The following is a 22,898-nucleotide window of genomic DNA, read 5'->3' on the forward strand; positions in this document are numbered from 1 at the left end:
CATTTTCCATTATCTGAATACAATTCACAAACAGTCAAACAATATAAACAAGCGTACAAACATACCGGTACTAGGAAATAGCTAAAAAGAATCAAGGCAAGCTCGAAGAGGAGGAATGTTGCTTTTAATGAATACCTATGTAGTATGTACAAATCTGATCTTTTGGGAAAAGACTTCACTTGGCCTCTGCTTTTATGATAGATCATATGCCTCGAACAAATGACATTTTGATGGATTTTTTCAATAGCCCAAACTTTTAAATAGTACCTTCAATGATTTGAGTGTATCGAGTGTTCCTGAGAATTACTACAGGGAATCGGTAGGACTGAGGGCTAGATTGGACAGTAATCACTGGAGAGAGAAACCTAAGCTTGGAAGATGAGAATCAATAGAATACTTGAGCATCTTAAAGCTGTTTGATATACAGTCCCTGGCATTTCATTCCATGTCATTTAATGAGGAGTTGTCCTTTCTTTCGAACAATTTATTCTTGTTTCTCTTGGGCTCTCCTTCCCCAGGCAGTCGCCCTTCATCTCCTCTGGGAATTGGTCACTTTGGTGTGATTCTCTGAAACAAAAGACTACAGAGGGATCATCTTTACCTGTGTTCATATTGCAGATTCAGAATTGAACATTCTGTCTTTGTTATTGTGTGCCGTCTGACAAGTGCTTGCCTTTTCTTTCCAAAAGTTTTTATTCTAATTTCTCTTCATGCAGCTCTAATTCTTCCCAAGCCGTCTCCCTTCATTTCCTCTGGGAATTAATGTGTTGCTTCAGTGAGATTCTCTGAAACATAAAGCCTACAGAGCGATTATCTTAAGCCGTGTTCACATTTCAGATTCTGTAATGCACGCACAGTCATTGGCACTAAGTAGCATTTGATGAGTAGTTGTCTTTCCGTTCGATTCTTGTTTCCCTTCATGCATCTCTCCTCCTGCAAGCAGTACGTCTCCCCTCACCTCATTCCCTCGGGGAATAGGTCATTTCAATCCAATTCTCTGAAACGTCAAGACCACAGAGTGACAGACCATGGATGCGTTCTCATTACAGATTCTGTATAAGATTAGATAAGATATTTATTCGTATTTTATTCAAATTTCACAAGGAGCATAACATTAGATTATTACACATTTACAATCAAAAGAAAGATAATGGCAGTGATAAAAAATGTGAATTAAAAGAAAGATAATGAGATCAGACACTGGTAAAAGCAGAGCTTGTAAGTTTCTGGTTAAACACATAGTCAGTGGGATTTTATTCCATGGTGTTTGATGGGGAGTTGTCTTTTCGTTTGAAAAGCTTTATTCTTGTTTTCTTCTGGTCTGCTTCCCCCGACCAGTCTTAATTCCTTCATTTCCTTTTGGAAATGAGGAGATGAGGTCGATTCCCAGAAACCTAAAGATTTTAAATCCGAGTGATTATCCATAGCTGAGTTAACATTGCCGTGTTCACAATGAACGCTTCAGATCGAATGCCTTTTCCAAACCTATGAAAACTTCTTAAAATACCAAGACCCCAGAAATGTCACTTGTCACTAGAGTCTTAAGTGTCTTTGTAACACTTCAACTCTCTTAGCGTGGGCCGTCTTAGCATGGAACAACTGGGACAATTATTCTTGTTGGAACTATCCAGCTTGTATCCATAATGCATTTGTTGTAAACACACACGTAAAACAGTGATATTTTAATCACTGTTGTAATACCAATTTTGAACATCAGTAACTGCTCTGTATGTGAACAGTCCTTCAAGCAGAATAGTGCATGAGCTGTTCTTTCTAAGAGCAAGTTGGATTAATGATTTTAAAACAAATGAATCCACCATTGCAAATCAAACTGTGCCTATTGTGAATTCATCTTTAAAAACAGTGAGATAGACAAAGCAAGGGCATATACATTTATACACATCAAAACCCTTTTGAGTAACATGTGCATTTTCAAGCTGTTTCATATTCATACTGTTTATGAGCATTCTGTTTGTGCTTTGAAAGGACAGAAATCTAATTTCCTGTCATATGTCTCCTTTCATAACTACCTGACCATTGAGTCTTCATGTTTTTGTTATTACTTAGGGAAATGCAGCTGCATGCTCAGAGTGCTGAGGTAATCATAATGCAAATGGAATGACATACAATATGAAGCAAATCAAGTGGAAAATGTTATGTATAATGCTTGTTTAGTTAGGAGGGGGAAAAATCAGTGGTCTGCAAAGCTGATTTCAAGCATATATATTTATTATGAAGTACTGGAATATGAAATATATGCAGGTAAGGATATTAATTGTTTTTGCGTCAAATTACGGTAGGAGCAAATTCTTGTACATACATGTACATGTACTTCATAATTGTTAATGGTTGATAGTTACAGATATTCCACTTATAATTAGAAAAACCCAATTCTGATTTTCAATTCCAATTTTTTTAATGTGAAATCGAAGCTTTTACAATCTCTTGAAAAGCATATGCACCATTTCTTGGAACAATTTTAGCTAAGCTAGTTTTCTATTCCAATTTTTAACAATCCAATTTTCAGTTTGAGATAGCCACGCGCGAACACTCTCTTGAAATACACCATTATCATATTTTGGCCTGTATTGTATTGGAACCATTTTAGGTGAGCAGTTTTTTAAAAATAAACAATGTATGATTGCATGTGCACTTCAGTGCCTACTATCAAACAATAGACAACAAACATGTAGGCTAATTGCATATTTCCCCCATTCGGGAATGCATTCATCAACACCTTAAAAAATACCGGTCGGTCGCATAATTCATCACTGTCCTGCAAATTATCAATCTCGCCTGAGATTGTTTACATTCCACCCTCAAACCGGCCGGCAAATTGGCATCATCCGTCCCGATTTGAAGCGGGAAAACGACCCGCTGGTACTTAGGGTAAGGTGATGTTCATACGGGCTGTTGGTTCAGGTGTCAATTTTCAAGTTATTGATCTAAACCTGTGAATTTTTACTCCCAAACGGTCGTCGTGATCATCAGTAGCTGTTTAGGGAGCCTGTGCTATTTTTGTGACTCAATTGAAACAGTGCATGCTGCCAGATGTACTCTATGTTGATTGGTAATACAATTTGATAGAGCGCTTGGATATTGTATTTGATTATCAGTACCAGGATACATGCATGTAAATCCAATCAATATTTGCCAGCCTGTCTTTTTATAGAATACCAAGAGAAGGACACATTGTACATTTTGCAAGATATGAACACACACTCTATATATTTTAATTCAAAGTAGGATTTGACATGGACATTTTAGACTTGTATGTGTATTTCCAATCAATATTTGCAACAGTCTTTGTGTAATGCAACTGTCAAAATGAGTAAGATTTGCAAGATGAGGAATCAAGGACAAAACAGTCTCTATTTCATGAACATGTATGGAACATGTACTGTGCCATGATGTTTCGTAACTGACATGAAACAGCTGTTCATTTACATATGATGTAGATTTAGGCCTATACTTTAATTGAAAATGAGATATTTGGATACACAGATTTTTGTAAATAACAGTATGTTTTTTTAATGGAAATGATGAGAGATACACATTTTGTACATGCACGGGTTTGTAAGTTTAATAGAATTTTATGGCAAACCCGTCTCTATTGTATTTGCATTTTACATGCATGCAGGTGCATTTGTGAGATGTTCATGTAATTAATAATTTGAAATGCTACTTTAATGTATGGGCGTACTGTAAATGGACCATTTCAATATTGTTTGATTCATCAAAGGTTTGGCACTGACACAGTGTGGTTGCTTTTAATACTTTTTTTTCCAATCGCATGAGACGCATATTCTATATTAGTGCTAATATAAGGGAGCATTAACTCATACATTTACATAGCGTTAATATCCTTTTTGCTCTGAGAATAGATGTACATGGTATACCAGTCATTTTTACCAGGCCTCAAAGCATTTCAAAGCATTCCAATGAGTGGATCTGTCATCAAGTAATTGATTAGTACATCTGTTTTTAGAACTGCCCATTTTTGTTTACAAAAAATTGACCTATCATAGAGTTTATGACCATTGTTATTTGCATTTCAAATGGTCAATATTTGGAAATTTACTTTTGACAAATGGCTCTATTTGATCATCGTGACAAATCTCTAAATGCTCAGAATTAGTTCATGTATTATAGTTTAGTGCAAGTCTAGAGCTAGTGTTACATGTATTATTCGACATATAGAATGTGCATGTAAGTAAAGGGAAAAGAAAGAGAGAATGTAGAGAGAGAGAGAGAGAGGAGGGGAGAGAGAGAAGATATATATATATATATATATATATATATATTTAGAGAAAGAGAGAGGGGGAGGGGAGAGAAAGAAAGGGGGAGAGAGAAGAGAGAGAGAGAGAGAGAGAGAGAGAGAGAGAGAGAGAGAGGGGGGGGTATACTTTCATGTTCTACCCATTTAGGCACTGGTAGACTAAATCATAAATTGCTAAAATTTAAAGTGCATAAAGCTCTGTTTACACTTGATGTTGAAAACCGCTTCAGGAAATTACCCCAGCGAAAAGAAAAATGATATAAAACCATTTCATGTAATAAATGAAAGACAAATGGGTCATTCTTTGTAATTTGTTTGCTATAATGCTCCAGATATGCAATATTCACTGAGCAAATTTTCATTTATTTTGATCTTTGCACAGGGGTTTACTGGTTCATGTTTGAATGAGGCTTGAACATTAACTCATCTAGCCATTCTGATGCTAAAGTGATTTCTGTTTTGATAGGTTTCCAGATTTCCTGTCTCCACGTCCATGTTGAATTTAAGAGAAAAATCGCGCCCACTTTAAATTGTCTTTGGTCAGTCTTCTTTTCATTAGATCTCCTCTTTTTTCTGTTTTCTCTTTCTCTTTACCCTGAATCTCCACTTCTATGCATTTTCTCATGCTCATTCTCATCCATTTCTTTTTGTCTCTCCTCTCCTTTCCCTCTAGAAGTCTCCAGCTCTATAAGGATATCTGTTGCTCTTTGAATTTATTGCATTCTTTCTGCTTACTCCTAGTCTTTTTTTCTCTCTCTACTTCTCTCTCTCCCTTTCTCTCTCACTCTCCCTTTTTCTTTCTCTTTTTCTTTCTCTCTATCTCTCTTCCCCTCTCCTCCCTCTCCTCCCTCTCCCCCTCTCTCCATCTCCCCTTTCTTAGTTTTTATCCCTCACTCTACCCACTCTTCTCTCTCCCTCTCTCTCTCTATCTCTCTCTCTCTCTTTCCAACTTTGTTTCTTTCTCTCTCTTCTCTTGTATACCTTTTATCTCATGTTATAAAAATGGATCCGCTCAACCACTTTCCCCGTTGTTACCTCTCCAAACATTCATCCATGTATGTTATAGGGCAAGATTAATTACTTCTTCCGACAAAGAGCTGCAGATATGATTCTGGAACACTAAGCAATGATTCCCGAAGCTTAGCGCTGGCAGATACATGGCTTTGTTGAATAATGTGATGTGACTCACCTATTGATCTTCACATGCTGATCGAAAGTGTAAAATTATGCCTTTGGTGTTATGCCAGTAATATTGGGCACAATGCCTCGATTTTCGACAGTTGCTGTCATACATGTTGACTGTCTTCAATTTTTAACCTTGGAATACTTACAATACATCAATACGTTAAAGGTATAGCGTTCTCAGTGGATTTCTTTCTTTTTTGTAAACACAAAAGTGGCTGTATTCAGTATTGTGTATAGTATTATACACATACATCTACATGTATATAAAATATTGAAATATGTTTAAAATTACTACCGGTATGCTAAAAACTATATTTTATTATTCATTTTCTCAAATTAACATCTGTTAATTCCCCACAATCATAATACAAATAAGAAGTGTAAATCTATTGAATTACGATTCAATTTCTTACAGATTTATAGAATATTCTTTGCTATGTAGTAAACTTCTTTGAGTGAAGAGGACAACTTATTAGTTTCGTGACAGAAGGGTGTTAAATCATACATGTACCCCCCCCCCCTTCTGGCTCTTAATGTATATATTGTTATGGTTGAGGTCTTCCAGACCTTTAATCCATCCCACCATCTTAAACGTGCCTAATGGCTGGGTTAATTAGCAGCTGATTCAGCACATAATCACCCCTAACGAGGTCAGGTCCTTGTAATTAACTTCCCACTCTCGACCGGATAGAAGGAGGAGAAAGCAAATGGGAGTTGTGTGGTAAAAGGGGGGGGGGAGGGGTCTTGATTTTGCGGAGGCTTCTTTGGTTTAATTTCTTCTAAAGAATAATGTCTGCTGAATTCTGATGGGAATATAAAAAAAAGGAACTGGAAAAGAAGGTGTGTAATATGAATTCTCTGATGTGTTTATCTGATTGAATTGAGAAATACGAGCTGAATTTTCACAGGAATAATGACAAGAACTGGGGGAAAGGGAGGTGAATTTTATTCCTGCAATCTACTTTTCTTGAGAAGGTAACTGGAAGAGGTGGTGGTTCTTGATAATTTCTTCAATGTAATTTTTCCTGAAAAGAAAAACCAACAATATACTGCATTTTATAGGATTGATAAGCAGGATTTTTTTTTTTTTTTTTGGGGGGGGGGGGGTGATGATTTTCCTTTAATTTTATTTCTTGACAAGAGATTTTTGCAAGAATGATTGAGAAGGAATCAGAGAGAAAGAGGGAGTCTTGATTGCTCTTTCCTTAGAAGGGAATATGTTTATATCTAATGAAAGTGGGAGGAGAGAGAGATGAATTTCTCAATTAACAGCTTCTTCATTTCATGTTGAGAAGAGAAATACATGTTCATGTCTGCATGATTTTGGGTGGAGTCGACAGAGAAAGGAACTGACTTATACAGTGATTAAAGTAGAAGAAAAGATGCAATTGAAATTAAAAAAGAAGATTCCTTTATTTTCCGAAACGTCCTTCACAACTACATTAATAAGCTGCTGATTCTTTGTGCATTTCCTTTTCTTTCATTATAGGCCAGCTTCTTATTTTTCAACCCCTCTTATGCAGTCTAGTGACTATTTTTTTCATAACATCTCCATCGTCATCATACTTAGCCTTACACGTAGACAACATAGATAGCAAAATAACGATAACTCTCATTATACAAAACATGTTACGCAAGGATGTCTGCATTAACGATGGTTTCGTCCTTCAATTTTCAATACACCTGTGTACATGTATATAGGCCGAATACATCATTACTACATTTCTTGTATTGTCGATGGTACCTTCATCAAAAAATTTGTCAAGCTACATGTAATGACATTGTTACTGTCCATGATTAAAGGCTCTAGCTATTCAGTTTCCTGACGTTTAAACTTTTACAGAATGCAAAATTGTTGATTTAATTCAAGGTTATGACAAAATTGGAAGACACAGAGATTCATGTAAACGAAAGGGATGGATAGAAAATGAATAAAGGTTATAAAACAAGCACAGGAAAAAAGCACAGGTTTGATAGTGATAAAATGATATGTTAAAATTTCAGCTAATAAGTGTTAAAAGGTGTTGAGATAAGTTAAAAGGTTGATTTATGTGGGTATATGTTTAATAGTGCATAGGGAAATGAGTTGACTGATATACATTTTAGGCTATGCGATATTATGATTTAAATTATCACCATCATCATCTTCATTATCATCATTGTTAATCATCATCATCATTACCACCATCACCACCACTACCACTAACACTGTTACCACCATTTTTTTATTGTCAAGAAAGAAAAAATGGTGATGCAAGTGATTTTCTGCCTTTCTTTGTATTTTCCTTTCAAGTAAAGAATGTTGTCACATATATGATACACAATACATATCTCCACATGACATTCATGCATGTGTATTGAGGCCAATTAACTAGCCTCTCTTTGTTTTTTATGATGATCTGTTTGACAAGAAGATGACTTCTGTATTTAAATTCACAAAATAATGGATACATGTACATGTGATTGTACAAGTCTCTTGGGTAATTACAATTATGGTCTGCTAAGTGAAGACAATAAGTATTTATTGTAATTATGGAGTCTGTAATCTGTACTTGTAGATCAGTTGTAATCATAATACATATGACATGTCGATTTACCTATTTTTTCTTTCTCTCTCTCTCTCTCTCTCTCTTGTTCTCTCCTTTACACAGTGGTTAAAAATAATGAAGAAAATGTGAAGAAGATTCTGGATGTTATAAATAAAAGAGATGGAGGTAAGTCACTATCTTTATTGCATTCTTTCTTTAGCCACTATGAGCAATAAAAAAAAAAACATATATGTATGATTATATAGAATAATATTTTTTTTAATGTATAACTACATGCATGTTTGTGTACTATGTACGGTAGACAAATTAACCCTCAATCACCTTTACCCAGCCTTCTATTGGTAAATGGTTAACAAGTATGAAAAGAAAATAATAACATGAAACATGTTGCACAGTGCTACAGTAAGTCAGACTTTGGTTCTGTGTGTACTGATTGTATGGGTGCGCTGAGTAGTCTACTGACAAGTCGCTTTAACCCATCATTTATTAAAGAGTGTAATAAAACATACAGCTGTTATGTACAGGATTGATATTATAAAGCTGATAATTTTATAATGTCTTTAAACGCAGGACCAGGATTTGGACAAAAATACATTTTTATGTTGGTCCCCCTTTAACAGTTAAATGGTTAAATGTACTTCTTTGTAGCAATTATTTGTAGCATTCTCTGTTGATGAGTCATTGTTTTACAAGCCTTTGATCATGATCATTCCATCATAATTCATTAAAAATTATTTATTCTAAATAATGTAATGTCTTTTCAAAGTTGAAAATAAACAATCTGCTTGTGATTGATATGAATACTTGAACTGATGCAGATCGACAATCACCATTTCTCTTTCAAAATTCTAACATTGTATAAAGCTCATCTCAGATTTATAAAACAAAAAAGGGGCGATAATAACTCAAAGTAGTGCTACTCCCAAACCTATTTGTCATTTGTAGCAGAATTAAATGTGTGTGGGGGGAGGGTTAAGTTATTTATAATCCAGATGGGATACGAGATTGAAAAGCTTCTTGATGGGAAAAATCTTCTCTTTAACACCTCGGGGAAGAAGAAGGGATGACATAAAAGAAGGGAGTGATGATTAATGTACTGTGTCTCATTTGTATTGTCCCCCAGGCTCATGCATTATGGGTACATCAATCATAGGATGTCTGGGATTTAACCCTCCCATTCTCGTAAAGTGGGCACTGTACCAATCGCCAAAAGATATACTCTTGTTAAGGGTTACGTGTAGCCATACTACATTCAAATTATGAGCTTCAAATACTACAGAACTCCTTTAGAGAGATACTGCAAGTTTGAATATACTCTCAATGAACATAATGTGATTTGTGAGAAGACAGCTTGAAGCTCTTGTGCATGCTTCCATGGAAAATGGCCTGCACGGAACCTAAGACGGACTTGGTTCCGTGTGAGCCAGTTTTATGTGATTTAATTTTCTTTATGTCCCATAACTGTTGACACATAGAATACCGGTAAAGTTTTTGAGGTTGATTTTATGCTGTCTTGCTGTTCATGGGTTCACTTTAGAATTGGGTAGTCCTAGCTGCCATACAATTTCAAAACGTCATCTCTCTTAGTCCCCAATTTTTTAGCTTTTGTCATGAGTTGTATCTTCTTTTGTATTTTGTCTTTTTCTCTGATATACATGTACTTAGTGTTTCTTTCTTCTTACTACTACCGTCTCTTCTCTCTCTAATTTGTTTGTCTCCCTCTTTCATATCCTCCCCCCCCCCACCAGCAAAATGAATGATTCATATAATATAAAATAATGAGTAATTCTCGCTACCCTAAATAGGTACGAAAATCTCGAAATTCGCGAGACGAGGTAATTTTCACTCTCTCGGGTCGTCACTACAACTTCCGGTATAGAGTCCCATCCCGCTGGCGCTAGCGCCTGTGTTCGCTGTGCAGAGTTTTCACGCACGCTAAAATCGATGCCAATCAGTGTAATTTGTACAGATTATAATATGCAATGGAAAGCTTCGGGCAGAATTAGTGACTTTAGCACAAAAGGCCGTTAAACTCTACCGTGAAAGAGAGGGTTGTGATCACGAACGCCTGCACAGGAAGCTGTAATGTCGAAAAGCTATCCCATAATGCAATGCGCGTTTTCAGGATTTTCCCCGGATCTCGGCAGAATCGCTATTTGGGGTAGCGAGAATTAGTGATGAATTGAACAAAATCCCTAATAATTCATTTTAAAAGCATTGTACTTGAATGAAATCCCATAATTTTTTTGTTTATCTTTGGGTGTATTTGTACAGCGAAATTCTTTTTATTCAGATAGTATGTACACAAACTGTACACACATGGCCATGGTATTGTTATCTTATCAATTGCTGTTACATCTGTTCCATTCTCATGATTCCATCCCTTTGTTCTTAATTATCCCTTTTTTCCCCTTAGATGTATGATGATTCAGCTAGTCACTCAACCCCGATGGAGATTGATTTTAACCCTGTGTCTGTTAATCAGATCATTGTTTTTCTATCTTTCATTCTGTCTGTCTGTCTGTACTCTCTTTAAAAAAAAGAGTGAATTTTCACTCTATTTTCACTCCCCGGGAGTCACATCAGTGTTCACTTGTTTAGGAGTGAATATTGATTGATTTTAGAGTGCTCTCTAAGAAGAAAAGAGTGAATGTTCACTATATTTTCACTACATTTTCACTCTCCAAAGGAGTCACGTCAGTGATCATTCAATTTTTTTAGAGAGAGTATATATACTTATATAATCATATACATATTATGAACTGTACATTTAGGTATATATATGAGGCTTATTCATTTACATGTTAGTGTACATCTACATTTATAATCATTTACATGTTAGTGTACATCTACATTTATAATACAATCATTTTATAGATATTAATTGCTTCCATTGCTTCATTCCTTCCTTAAAAAATATTTTTGAGAACAGCTGCTTCTGTCAACAAGATTTTTATTTGTGCATGAAATACACGAGCCTATGACTGCTACTTGTGTGGATTTACACTGTGCCATGTGAAAATTGTGATTGGCAGTTAGAGTCGATACAGATTATAGAGTGGGGGGAAAACAGGAGAAAGGGAAAACCCCAATTTTGTTGTTACAAAGTCAAATTCAAGGAAATGCATTTTGTATTCAGTAGAATTGTTTTAATGGAGTTAGATTTAACCATAACAAAAATGATATAAGTCTACATGTACATATAAAATATATTTTATTCTTATTTTGACAATTCTATTCATAAGTTCTTTTTATTGGTTAGAGATGTATAGTACTACATACATATCAATTTTGAATAATTCTTATTGTCAGTACCGAAACAAAATCTTATTCTTCTGTTTGCTTAATATTAAAAGTGCAATTTGAAAAAATGCCATCAAAGAAATTCAATGATAACCCCCAAAGGAAGATCATTTCTGTCCCCAATTATTTAGACTCCTTATATTCATAGCTTCCCCTGCTGCCTTGTTAAACAGTACCCATAATAGATTCATACGTTCAGAACCATAATGTCACTAAGCCATGAGACTTTTAATATCCAATGCCTTTATGATATACTCTCAAAAAAATGAAATATAATAAAAAAAAGATGATGAATGCCTTGACTCATCCATTACAAGGAGGGAAAGTGATTATCTTTCAAATCTGGGAAGAGCTTTGGATATGATCATACCATGGCAAGCTGCTTTATCAGATTATTCCTGTGTGTGCAGCAAAACAGCTGGAAGAATGGGAAAGGAAATAATGAAATTTTGGGTCGGGATATCATAACCAGAGAGAGAGGGGGGATTGGGGAGGGGGGGGTAAGAGAGAGAGAGGGAGGGATGGAGATAGAAAGAGATAGGGGAGAGAGAGAGGGGGGGAGGAAGAGGCAGAGAGACAGACATATCAACCTACATCAACAGGAGGGAGAGGGAGTAGAGGAATAGGGACAAGAGTGAGAGAGAGAGAATGAGAAAAACAAGGAAGAAGGAAAGAGTGAAACAACAGGTGGAGAGAAAGAGAAAAAGAAGGAGGAAAGAAAGAGAGGAAAGAAAGAGAAAAAGGAGAGAAAGAGAAGGAGGAAAGAAGGAGGAGAGAAAGAGAGAAATAGAAGAAGAAGGAGGAAGGAAGGGGGAAATGAAGAAGGAAAGAAAGACAGAGAAAGATGGAGAAAAGAAAGACAGAGATATTGATGTAACCTTGGATTAGTCTTCTATTATTCATATTGATGTTAGAGGGATTGAATGGGTGTAACCCTTGTAAATTATTGATAGTGATGAGGGAATTTGGGGGTGATTTTTCTTTGGCTAGACTATGGATTTGATGAATAATATTCTGGCGAATGGATGAAGTAGAATGCAGAAAATGATAGCTTTATCGCAATTTTCAAGCAAATATTAGAAGGCAATTTCTATGTTCAGAAAGATCTTAAAGTCCGTCTGTACTAGTTTGGCCAGGAGGGATTAGACCATCCAGCGTGGTCACTGACAGGTGGTTAACTCATCAAATCAGCTCTCAATTAACATTAGAAAAAGATGATCATGGGGGACCAACAGGCACCGCTTAGGCATTGTTTTCTATATAGAGGGAGCAAGTAGCTACAAGTAGAACAGTGGGGCTTTAAAGTATGGGAGATCATTTCTTTATTTAATGCATGTAATACCAATTTATTCCATCCTCTCTTTATCCAGGTACCAGTGGTATAGAAGTTGATACCAGTAATGGGCAGTCTCCTCCAGCAGATGGTCAGTCTACTCAAGGAGTCAGCTAGGAGCAAGAGGCTGTCTTCTATGATTTTACCAGTCATGATTATCCATATCAATCATCATATTAATTATCGATACCATTTTTTCATCCTTCTTCCAGGTACCACTGGTATAGAAGTTGATACAGGTAATGGACAGGGTCCTCCTGGAGTCAACCAGGAGCGCGAGGCTGATGTAGGAGCTGAAGGGAACCAGGCCAACTCTGATACAGCAGGACAAGGAGGTGCTCCAGAAAGTAAGAAAATTATAATAATTATGATAATAATTAAAATAAGCGAGCATAAAGCGCTTACCATCGAAGTCTCTTAGCGCAGTAACAAACGAAGTACAATGATAAACAATTACATATTAACAAAAAAAAAATTATTTAAAAAAAACCTTCAAATTACAAGCTTACTATAATCATACAAAAGGATGATGATAGTATTTAGTAGTATTAGCAAGAAGAAGAGCCACAATAGCAACATATACCTATATCCTGTATCCATAATTTTGAAAATAATAAAATAGTTGTAACGTATATTTTTTATACCACTCACGTCTACCACTCAAGGTGCCAAAAGGCACTCCACTATTATTCCAGCTCTTGCTAGGCTACCAGTTTTGCTACTCACAGCATACAAGGAATTCCTTCCTACTGGTACCCCTTTAACACCTGGGTAGAGAGTGGCAAATGTAGGTTGATGTCTTGCGAAAGGACACCAGTGCTGTACCGGGGCTCGAAACCCACAATCTCCAGCAATGAATTTTAGTGTGAATATATCTACATGGAATGCATAATTGAGCTCATATTTGTTTCCACTGAAAATGACAACTCTGCAATGCCACATAGGTTTGTACAATATGCATATGCTCACGGCTTCTGTATCAGTAGGTTTTACAAAAGCATTGGCATGTGTCTATTTCCATCCCTGGCTATCATGTAAATTATCTTTAATCTGTTGTCATACACTTGTTTCGTATTCTACTTATGATGAGACAAAACTTCATTGCAGCTTAGAATAGCTAGTATCTGATGAAATGTTATAGGAGCTAACCAAAATCAGATATGGGCTTGAAAGCCTATCTGTACTAGTTTTGGCCAGGAGGGAGTAGACCTCCCTGTAAGGTCACTGGCAGGTGGTTATCTCATCAAATCAGCTCTCAATTAACATCAGAAAAACGGGATCATGGGGGACCTCACCGATTAGGCATTGTTTGCTATACACTGAGGCACAAGTAGCTATAAGTAGTGCAGTGGGGCTTTAAGGTGTTATTTTCTCTTACTTTGCAAGGTGCTCTTTAAGATCTTGCCGCATGATGACACTTCCATGCACATAAGCTATGACTCATTGTTGCTTACCCTCTACACAATCATTCATTACACTGTATTAGGCCTGTCCTCATCAGCTCGAGATTGCCAAATAGCATGCTATTTCTGATTTAAGAAATAATCCCGAAGTTACAAATCGCGTTTTCATCAGCTCGAGATTTGACCTTGATACTTGAAACTCAAGCTCGAGAAATTAGCTTAAGATATTTTGCTCAGCATTCGCGCATAGTGCGAGTCTTTGGGCTGGTGAAGACACACCGGACAAATAGCGGGATATTTTGCAAACTATAGCCCAAGATATCTTGAATGATTATCTCGACCAAATATCACAGTAATTGCAACTTCGGGATGATGAAGATGCAAATTAAGTGGATAATTTGCGATCGGGATAGTTTAAATAGAGGGATATTTGGCAATCTCATGCTGATGACGATAGGCCTATTTAGAACGATTCTTGGAATCTGATGGAGCCCCGAAAGACCTGGATGTGACTCTTTTTTGGGCATATACTGAACAAAGAAATAGAATATCACTTACCCAAACATACCCCCCCCCCCCATCTAAAAAAACATGACAACAACAAAGCAAAACAAAACAAAGACTAACATTTTTCTAAATTTGTTATTATGTCCTGACTCTGGAAGCCATTACAGAATATACATACATGTAGCTAACAAATACTTCATATTCTTTCAATTAGACTTTAGTATGTTTGTACTTCAGGAGTTTGTTCTGTCTTGTTCTAGCTGGTATCTTCTAATTAGTGAAAAGGCTCAAGTGATTTTTCTTTTTTCATTCAGAGTGAATTTAGCTAAATTGAGCTTAATGATTTAGCTATGGGTGAGAGAAATGGGGGCACTTTAAGAAAATTAGAAAATCATGGGGTGGGGGCTGTATATGATATGTTATGTATTTTGTTGTGTGTGAGACCACATCTATGCATGAACTGAAGCCTACAGTGCATGTACATTGTTTATTAAAGCATAAATGAGCTGTAATATTTGACAAGAAGAATTATGCCACTTTATATTGCATAAATCAGTTAATGCAATATACTTTGGAATCAAGTGGTTTTAGCACTTGACTGCAGAGGTAATGGGATAGAGCCCCAGTGCAGTGTGAGTGTCCTTTAGCAAGACATATCTACATTTATCACCATCCATCCAGGTATTAGATAGGTACCAGAAGGGAGGAATTCTTTGAATGCTGTGAGCACTTATCGGTAGCCAGGCTGGAGCTGGGTAATATTGGAGCACCTCTTCCTTGGGTGTTTGACATAAATGCTATAAACATATTTAATTTAACAATATTACATTTGTATTATTAATAATTTCTTCATTATTTTTCATCAGATCCCAATGACAGTGTTGAGAACTATCCAAGTGATGGGCTCCAGGAATCAAACGCAGACGTTGAGATTCATCAAGCTGAAAACAACGGCAGTGTCATCTTGTTAGCAGAATGGCAATTCATCCGTAAGTTTACCCATTAACTACTATTTCTTTTATGCCCCTTTTACTTGGCCTGTATGCCAGTTCTCAAATTTTAAACCTAACACTGGGTTTCGTCTTTTGTTCAAAATTGGTATAACTAAAGGAAGTTTGATAGTCTGAGGTCTTTTCTTTAAAAAAAAAAACATGATTATAGACCCAAGGATCACTGAGGTTCAACTGAATTAGAATATTGACCATAGGCTTTCATACAGGAGCCGCTCAGTCCTGTATGAGGCAAGTGGTCAAGTCAACTGTTATCCCTCCATCAGCCTCACTGCTAAATTACCCCAAAATGACCAATAATCAATGGATTCTTTGCCATTTGGGGTCATATAATTGTTTTTTTTTTTTTTTTTTTTTTTTTTTTGGGGGGGGGGGGGGGGGTCTGGTCTATTATAAGTCTGTCAGTAGGACTGGGTTATAAGGTAGGATTTACACAATGTTATCGATTATAAGTACAGGCATGAATAAACAGTGCCAAAGTCACTTTTCCAGAGGAAGGACAATTCTGTAGTTCATATAATTTGTTAATAGTGGGAATTTTTATATTTATGCAGCATTGTTTCTGAGAAATGTGTCATTTTAAAGAAATTTATAGGAAGAAGGGTAGTTCATCTGAAAGTCAACTAACGACTGAATGAAGATTCCCCATGTAGTACGTGAGAGACATCAAGCTTTCAAACTAATTCTAAAATGTTCTGCTGTCACTCAAGTTTGCTTTCCGTGAAGGACTATTTACTTAACTGAAGCTGCAGGGGTGGTAGAATCGGATCCTCCAATTTATCAAAATATTTTCGTAGAATGTAGTTCTATTTCAAAATATGACTAAGTAAATTTGATTTGTATACATCACTTACTTACAAATTCTTAAGATTTCAAACGTTGTTTTCTGTGCAGTATGCAACACTGTGCACCCATAACATTACTGAATAAGAAATACAACTACTGGGTAGAGGTGTGATATACATGTAAAGTAATTATGAACCATCTAAAGCTATAGGTAGGGGCGTATGTTTTGACTCTCAACATTTACCCCAAACTCGATGAAACACTTTATTTGAAAGCATGTTCCTGTTAAAATCTAAGGCATCTTGACATAGCTGTCGATATCATGTAACATATGGTAGGCATTTGTACGTATCAAGGGTGCATAGTAATGATGGATCAAATTTGTCAAACGTCATAGCAAAGTCCTGTACAGGCATGTGGAGAAGAGGACACAAGAGGGCAGTATACAAGAAATGTGAATAGTGATCATGAGTTTTCTTCAATGAGAGTGCAAGGTCTGGAATAAAATAGCGTGTAAAGCTGTTGTCTTTGAATAAAAATCATACCTTTGATAGAATTTTGGTATGAATATATAAGTCTAAGCCATCTATGTTGAAATTTTGTGCACTTTTGGTTCAAAGTCTAAGAAAATGATAGCATAATTACAATACTTCATGAAGAAGTACTTCAAGTATGTAATTTTCTTGAACCTTTTTTTGTGTGTATCTAAGTTATCTAAAGGTAATCAAAATTTGTGTGCATATGACTGCATATATTATCTGTGTTCATCATATGCACATAACATATTAGTTAGTGGTGATATAAACTTGTAATTTGATTTTGATAAAGAATATGAGAGTGCCTTCAACCAAAGCAACAACCATCTATTACTCTTTTAATACAGAATATTGAGCAATTATGTTTCTGCTGAGCATTATTGCCTTGATGTGAGCAACAGATGGCAGCATTTGAAATTTTGGATCAGAGCCATCTATACACAGAGTTTGGCCAGCTTGGTTTTCTGTAGGTCACAACGTACATGGCGTATGTTCTTTTGTAATAGCCATATTGTACCAAACTTGAACCAGGTTAACCCTACTCTCCTACATGTTATCAATTGCACTGCTTTGGAATAAGGCTCTCTCATCTCTGATTCTCGATCCTTTGGAGAGATTGCTTTTATTTAAAGGAAGATTTTACAACGATACTTTTATGACATACAATGTTTTCTGCTTTTTGGAAGATAAAATGGCAAATTCAAGAAAACTAATTTCAGAAACTTTATTAAAGAGAAGGTTGAGTTCTGGGAAGAGATGAAACATAATTTGTGAGCGTTATCATTGTATGATGCAAGTGTGGAAGAACATCAGATAAAACATCTTCCCTGAAAAGCATGGCTCTTCAAATACCTTAATATTCTAAATATGGCATGTAACATAAAAATCGGGACGGATTTTTTCGGCACGTGTTCGTTTTAATAGTCCCATATACATCTTTCTGTGTACAGCGCTTGTAACTTTACCAAAACTGGCCCAAATTTCTTAGCATTTTGATGATTCCAGAACCTTGCAATACACATACACGGTAAATACTTATATGATCAATCTTTTCTGATCGATTCCACAACGTTTCTTTCACAATACAATCGCTTGACCAGAACTCAACCTTCTCTTTAAAGATTTCCTTTCGTGCTGCATGCTATAATTTCGATCAGACGTGATTATCTTTTTTCATACTTGTGCCCGTTTTCTTTTGCAGTGATTGTCGTTGGCTGTGTTGCTGTTGCCATCATCGGCGTTGCAATTGCTTTTATCTGCTGGTACAAGTAAGTGAAATAGAAAATTAAAAAACTAATGATAATAATAGAATGATTTATGTGTATATTGCTTGTGTGTCATTGTGATTTAAGCCTTGAGTGATCCAATTTAGCATATATATACACTTTATGATTCAGGCAATTCTTCTTTATTTCAGTATACACCATGCTGTTATTTCTATTGTGAATCTTTCTTTAGTGAATCTTTCTTTCTTTCTAATGGTCCTTTTAGATTCAACTTTTATTTTACTCTTTAAGTATGAAATTGCTCATATTTCCTCTAGTCTTATTTCTTGTTTCTGTCTTTTTCATCACTATATTTGTTTGATCCTTTTCCCTTTTTTGATCCGTTATTTTTTATTCTGTTTGCTTGATATGCATATTAATTTCCATTCATATTTCTTTAATGTAAAATATATTACATTCTAAGTCTTACACTCTGGTTGTGTTTACATATCTCTTTGTTGACCTTTCTTTCCCCCCCCCCCCCCCACATCTCTCTCTCTCTCTCTTTCTCTCTCTCTCTCTCTCTCTCTCTCTCTCTCTCTCTCCCTCCCTCCCTCCCTCCCTCCCTCCCTCCCTCCCTCTCTCTCTCCCTCTTTAGTATAATGTTTCTTACAGGTATATGCGATCATGTTAAAGTATTCTCAGGTATACCAGCATTTATTTTAAACCTTTTCTCCAAGCCAGAAATAATGATAGATTTTTTCTTCAATCGATTGTTCTTTGTGGCTCTAGATTGCATAAAACAAGGATCTCTGGATCATGTCCAGGTTTTTAGTTTACTGGTGTTTACCGTGAAAAATAACTAATGCTACCTGTCAAATTTGCAAAACCATAACTCCGGGTCAATGGATTTGTACTTTTACTGACTATACTCTTCAAGAACAATATGTAATGTATCTGATGTACGTGTTTACGACCCAAGCATGTGATTTATGTTGGCATACTTGTATTTACTGTCAGTGGTGACTATTGCGTAGTTGATTATTGAAGGAACTTTTATGAAGCTTGCAAGATAAATTACAGTGCTCTATTGCTGTGATGGGTTCTACATTGTCTTCCAGGTGAGATGAGGTGTCTAGCTAAGTGCTTTGTATGTATTTTTCTTTCTGTAGATATGTTCATTTAACTGATATGTTTGTGAATTTGATTTTGTTGGCAAGGGAGAGATTGCAACTAGGAAATGATACGAGGCAGTGAATGAGCAAAATGCAAGAAGGGGAGAAGGAAAGACAAGGGAAAGAGTGGAATATATATATATATATGTTTTGTTAGAAAAGTATATGATATGTCTAGATTGAAACGAAACTCTGTGGGGTAGAGATTTACAAAGGGAGGGGCACACGTAGACGGAAAGAGAGGTAGACAACATGCAGAGAGGCGTATACATTGTACAGAAAGATAGGGACAGAGGGACAGACAAACAGATGGATAGATAGATAGATAGATAGATAGATAGATAGAGATAGAGATAGAAAGAGAATATGAGAGACCAGGGGATTGGCCAGGAGGCAAGGACATGAAAGGCATGCAAGATTATTTGAAATAAGCTGGTTGTGATAGGGAAGTTTAGGGACAGCAAATGACAGCACAGAGAGATGAGAAACAGAGAAAGAAACTGAGAACACAAGATAGGATCTAAGTAGATTTGATGGTGCCATCATACCAGCCAAATGTAATCTTTTCTTCAAACACACCCCCAAACCCCGTCAATGAATGTACAGTGTGTTTAGCAAATACTCCTTGTTTATTAAATGGAGGGAGAGATCAAGACATGCATGTTGATCAACCTGTAGATGTCCTAATATGCCAGCAATTTGGTGTTCATGTGACAATAGTGGATTGCAGTGACACATAGACCTACTCTTGTGTATGTCATTAGTGTTTTGTTGCTCATGGAGAACAGTTTCTAGTTGTTTCTGGATCCATAGTGATCAAGAACCAGTGCATTCCAAAACAAACTATGGGAAGTTGATTGAAGCGAGTGTGAATTTCCTCCAGGAACTCCTGAACTGAGAGACTTTCTTTTCTTCTTGGATAAGTTCTATACTACACCGGTCTCATACAGGGCACAGGATCTATAGTTCTAGAGGTTGAACCCTAACAGATCTAAGAGACCAGATTCTATCACATTGGACTGCTTGTTTTACAGTACAGGGTAGCTTTGTACTAATTGGATTGTTGACTAATTATGCTGTTGTTATTGGTCTAATGACTAATTAAGCTTGTAAGGCTTCTTTTTTTCTTCTAAGGCTTCTTTTTTCTTCTAAGTGAGGATAAGCCATTTTGGAAAATGAATCTCTAGGATTTGCTGATCTGAATGACCAAATTGTATCACTCTAAAATAAACTGCAGACTACATTGTGTTACATGGCGTTTACACTAGAAGGGAGCTTTAATTAAAGGAGCTCTATACTGGCAGAAAAAGACATCAAAGTTTTTTCATGAAGATTTTGCAATCGTCAAGATATTGAAATCGCAGTATATTCAGCAACAAAATGACTTTCATTCTAGCAAATTTTACTTTATAATGATCTGTAGTGTGTGAAATATGACAAGCACAGTATTTCACTGCCTTAGTTGTTGTTTCTGTTATCCTGATAATGACAAGCGCCCTCTTGTGGTGGATGACGTCGCAGTGAGGAAGGCCATCAAGGAATCCACTCGATTGTAAGTGACTTTTAACCTCTGTCGGCTTTGGCAAATATGAGTACGGGAAAGTGGTTTGTATAGTGTGTTTGGCATTCTAATGAAAGTCGATCCAAGTTGCCATTAAGGGGCAGTTAATATGTAATGGGTTGGTAGGTGAAAAGCGGAGATGGAAGATGGATTTTTGTTGTTCGTCTCGCGTGTTCTGCCAAGGGCAAGTCTACGCACCAAAGCCCTCTTTAGTTATTTCTCCATCCCTCTCTATCTTTAGTCTTCTTATTCATTTTTGTCATATATGATCTGTCACCTTTAATGTCAAGTCTGACACCATTCTAGTTGTTGGCCTAGCTTTTCCGTCCCTCCAACTAATTTCTTCACAAAACTTGTCATCAGTGATAAATGGCAGTGTTTGTTATAAGCTACTGAAATCCTTGCTTCCGATTGGATATCAGCAGATTTGTCACTGATTTTTTGTCATTTGTCATTGAAAAAAGGCTTTGTGAAACAGCACCTGTTCTTCTCTACAATCGCATGTCCAAACTTTCAATCAACCTTTCCTTTCATACGAAGGGTGTCAGAAAGTGAAGCTCTACCAAAGATTCTTTTTTACTTTTTGAGAAATGCTTGTCTTGCTTGCATATTCACATAAACAAGCTAAACTGTAATTATTAATTTCATGATTCTTGTCCCATGCATTATATTTACTTTATTTCTTTATTCCCCCTCCTCCCCCCCCCCCCCCCAAAAAAAAAAATAAAAATAAAAAATATAAATATCATTCAGTACATGTTAATCACCAATCTTTAATGTTTCTTTCTGGTATCATTTTTTCTGCAGGTATGTCTAGGCTAGAAATGGTGTCCTTCTGTATACATCCTGTATACATACTACATGCATGCATGTTCATTTACATGAAATTGATCTTTCATGTGTATTCGGTCCCTTATTTCAAATGATAGACCAAAATATGGGTCAATATCCAATCATTTTCAAAGGTATCTTCCTGGTCTTTGTATGCATTTGTGATGCAATATCTTTTGCTATATGTTTAATGCACATTTGCTTGCATTAATTTCAGTTCAAGTTGAACAACAGCAGGATATATAACCTAACTCTTGTAGAAAAGGGAACTGGTTTTGTTCTTGGTTGTTGTTATATAAATTGATACATGCAATCCAGTTGCAGTTAACGGCGTACATGTCATAATAATCTGAACCGCGTGGACAGTTGGAAAGGAGAGCAAGGTTATTAACATTCAGGGAGAGAAAAATTTATTAAATTTTGTTCCATCTAGGTCACTATAATATTGCTCTCTCCATGTCATATTCATAAAGACCAACTTTGCAATCAAGATATATCCAGTCAATAGTTTTTGTCAGTGTCTATATGATGAGAAACCATCAAAATCATGACAGCCAAATTATTAATATTTCTCTCCTTTGTAGATGAAGAAGTCCCACTTTTATTCTTTTTCTACCTCTTGCCCTTCATTTTAATATTTTTTTGAAATTCTTTTCCTGCCTTCCTTTTTTTTTCTTTGTCAACACCATATTTCATTCATTCATTCCCTTCAAGTATTGTATGACTCATAGTTTAATATACTTGCTATATCTTTATGCTTTATATTTGGTATGTGTTTACCAATTGTTGGGAGACAGAAGGGCATTATTTAGGACCAGATGAATTAACGCCTTTTAATTCTGGCTCTCAAAAAATTGCATAATTATCTTAATTCTCTTATTCTTAATGATGCTCAACCCATTTTAAATTAATTTTTTTGTAATGGATTGTATAAAATGAAAATGCATTTGTGTATGTTTCATGTGGTACATGTCCCTGCCACTGCCATTTTCTCCATAATATTAAATCTATACTATACTTGAAGCACTACCGCAATCCCCTCTTGTGCCCTCTCAAGTCTGCTGTACTATGGTACCATAACTCGCTGCTTTCCTAGCTGCGCTGATGGTTTTCACATCGACTCCTCTATCTGAGAAGTGAGCATTAGGTATTAGGTTACACCCTGTAGGCAAGTTGACCATGTTATGGCGCTGTGCAATAAACAGTATGCTAGGACATAAAAGTTCATCAGCTAA

At 36.1% G+C, this 22,898-nt stretch overlaps 1 protein-coding gene across 1 annotated transcript in view; it reads left to right on the forward strand.

The window, feature by feature from the left end:
- Nucleotides 1-8,162: 8,162 nt before the first annotated feature.
- LOC100890165 (neural proliferation differentiation and control protein 1) overlaps nt 8,163-22,898 on the forward strand; it is a gene marked incomplete at its 5' end in the record, with an annotated part of 38,848 nt that continues 24,112 nt past the window's right edge. The window contains 4 exons of the mRNA XM_030997115.1: nt 8,163-8,178; nt 12,862-12,996; nt 15,426-15,548; nt 18,093-18,159. Coding sequence (XP_030852975.1) covers nt 8,163-8,178; nt 12,862-12,996; nt 15,426-15,548; nt 18,093-18,159 — 341 coding nt within the window. The remainder of the gene's footprint in view (nt 8,179-12,861; nt 12,997-15,425; nt 15,549-18,092; nt 18,160-22,898) is intronic.

This window comes from Strongylocentrotus purpuratus, unplaced genomic scaffold, assembly GCF_000002235.5.
Source record: "Strongylocentrotus purpuratus isolate Spur 01 unplaced genomic scaffold, Spur_5.0 spur5_scaffold_4, whole genome shotgun sequence".
Lineage (NCBI taxonomy): Eukaryota > Metazoa > Echinodermata > Echinoidea > Camarodonta > Strongylocentrotidae > Strongylocentrotus > Strongylocentrotus purpuratus.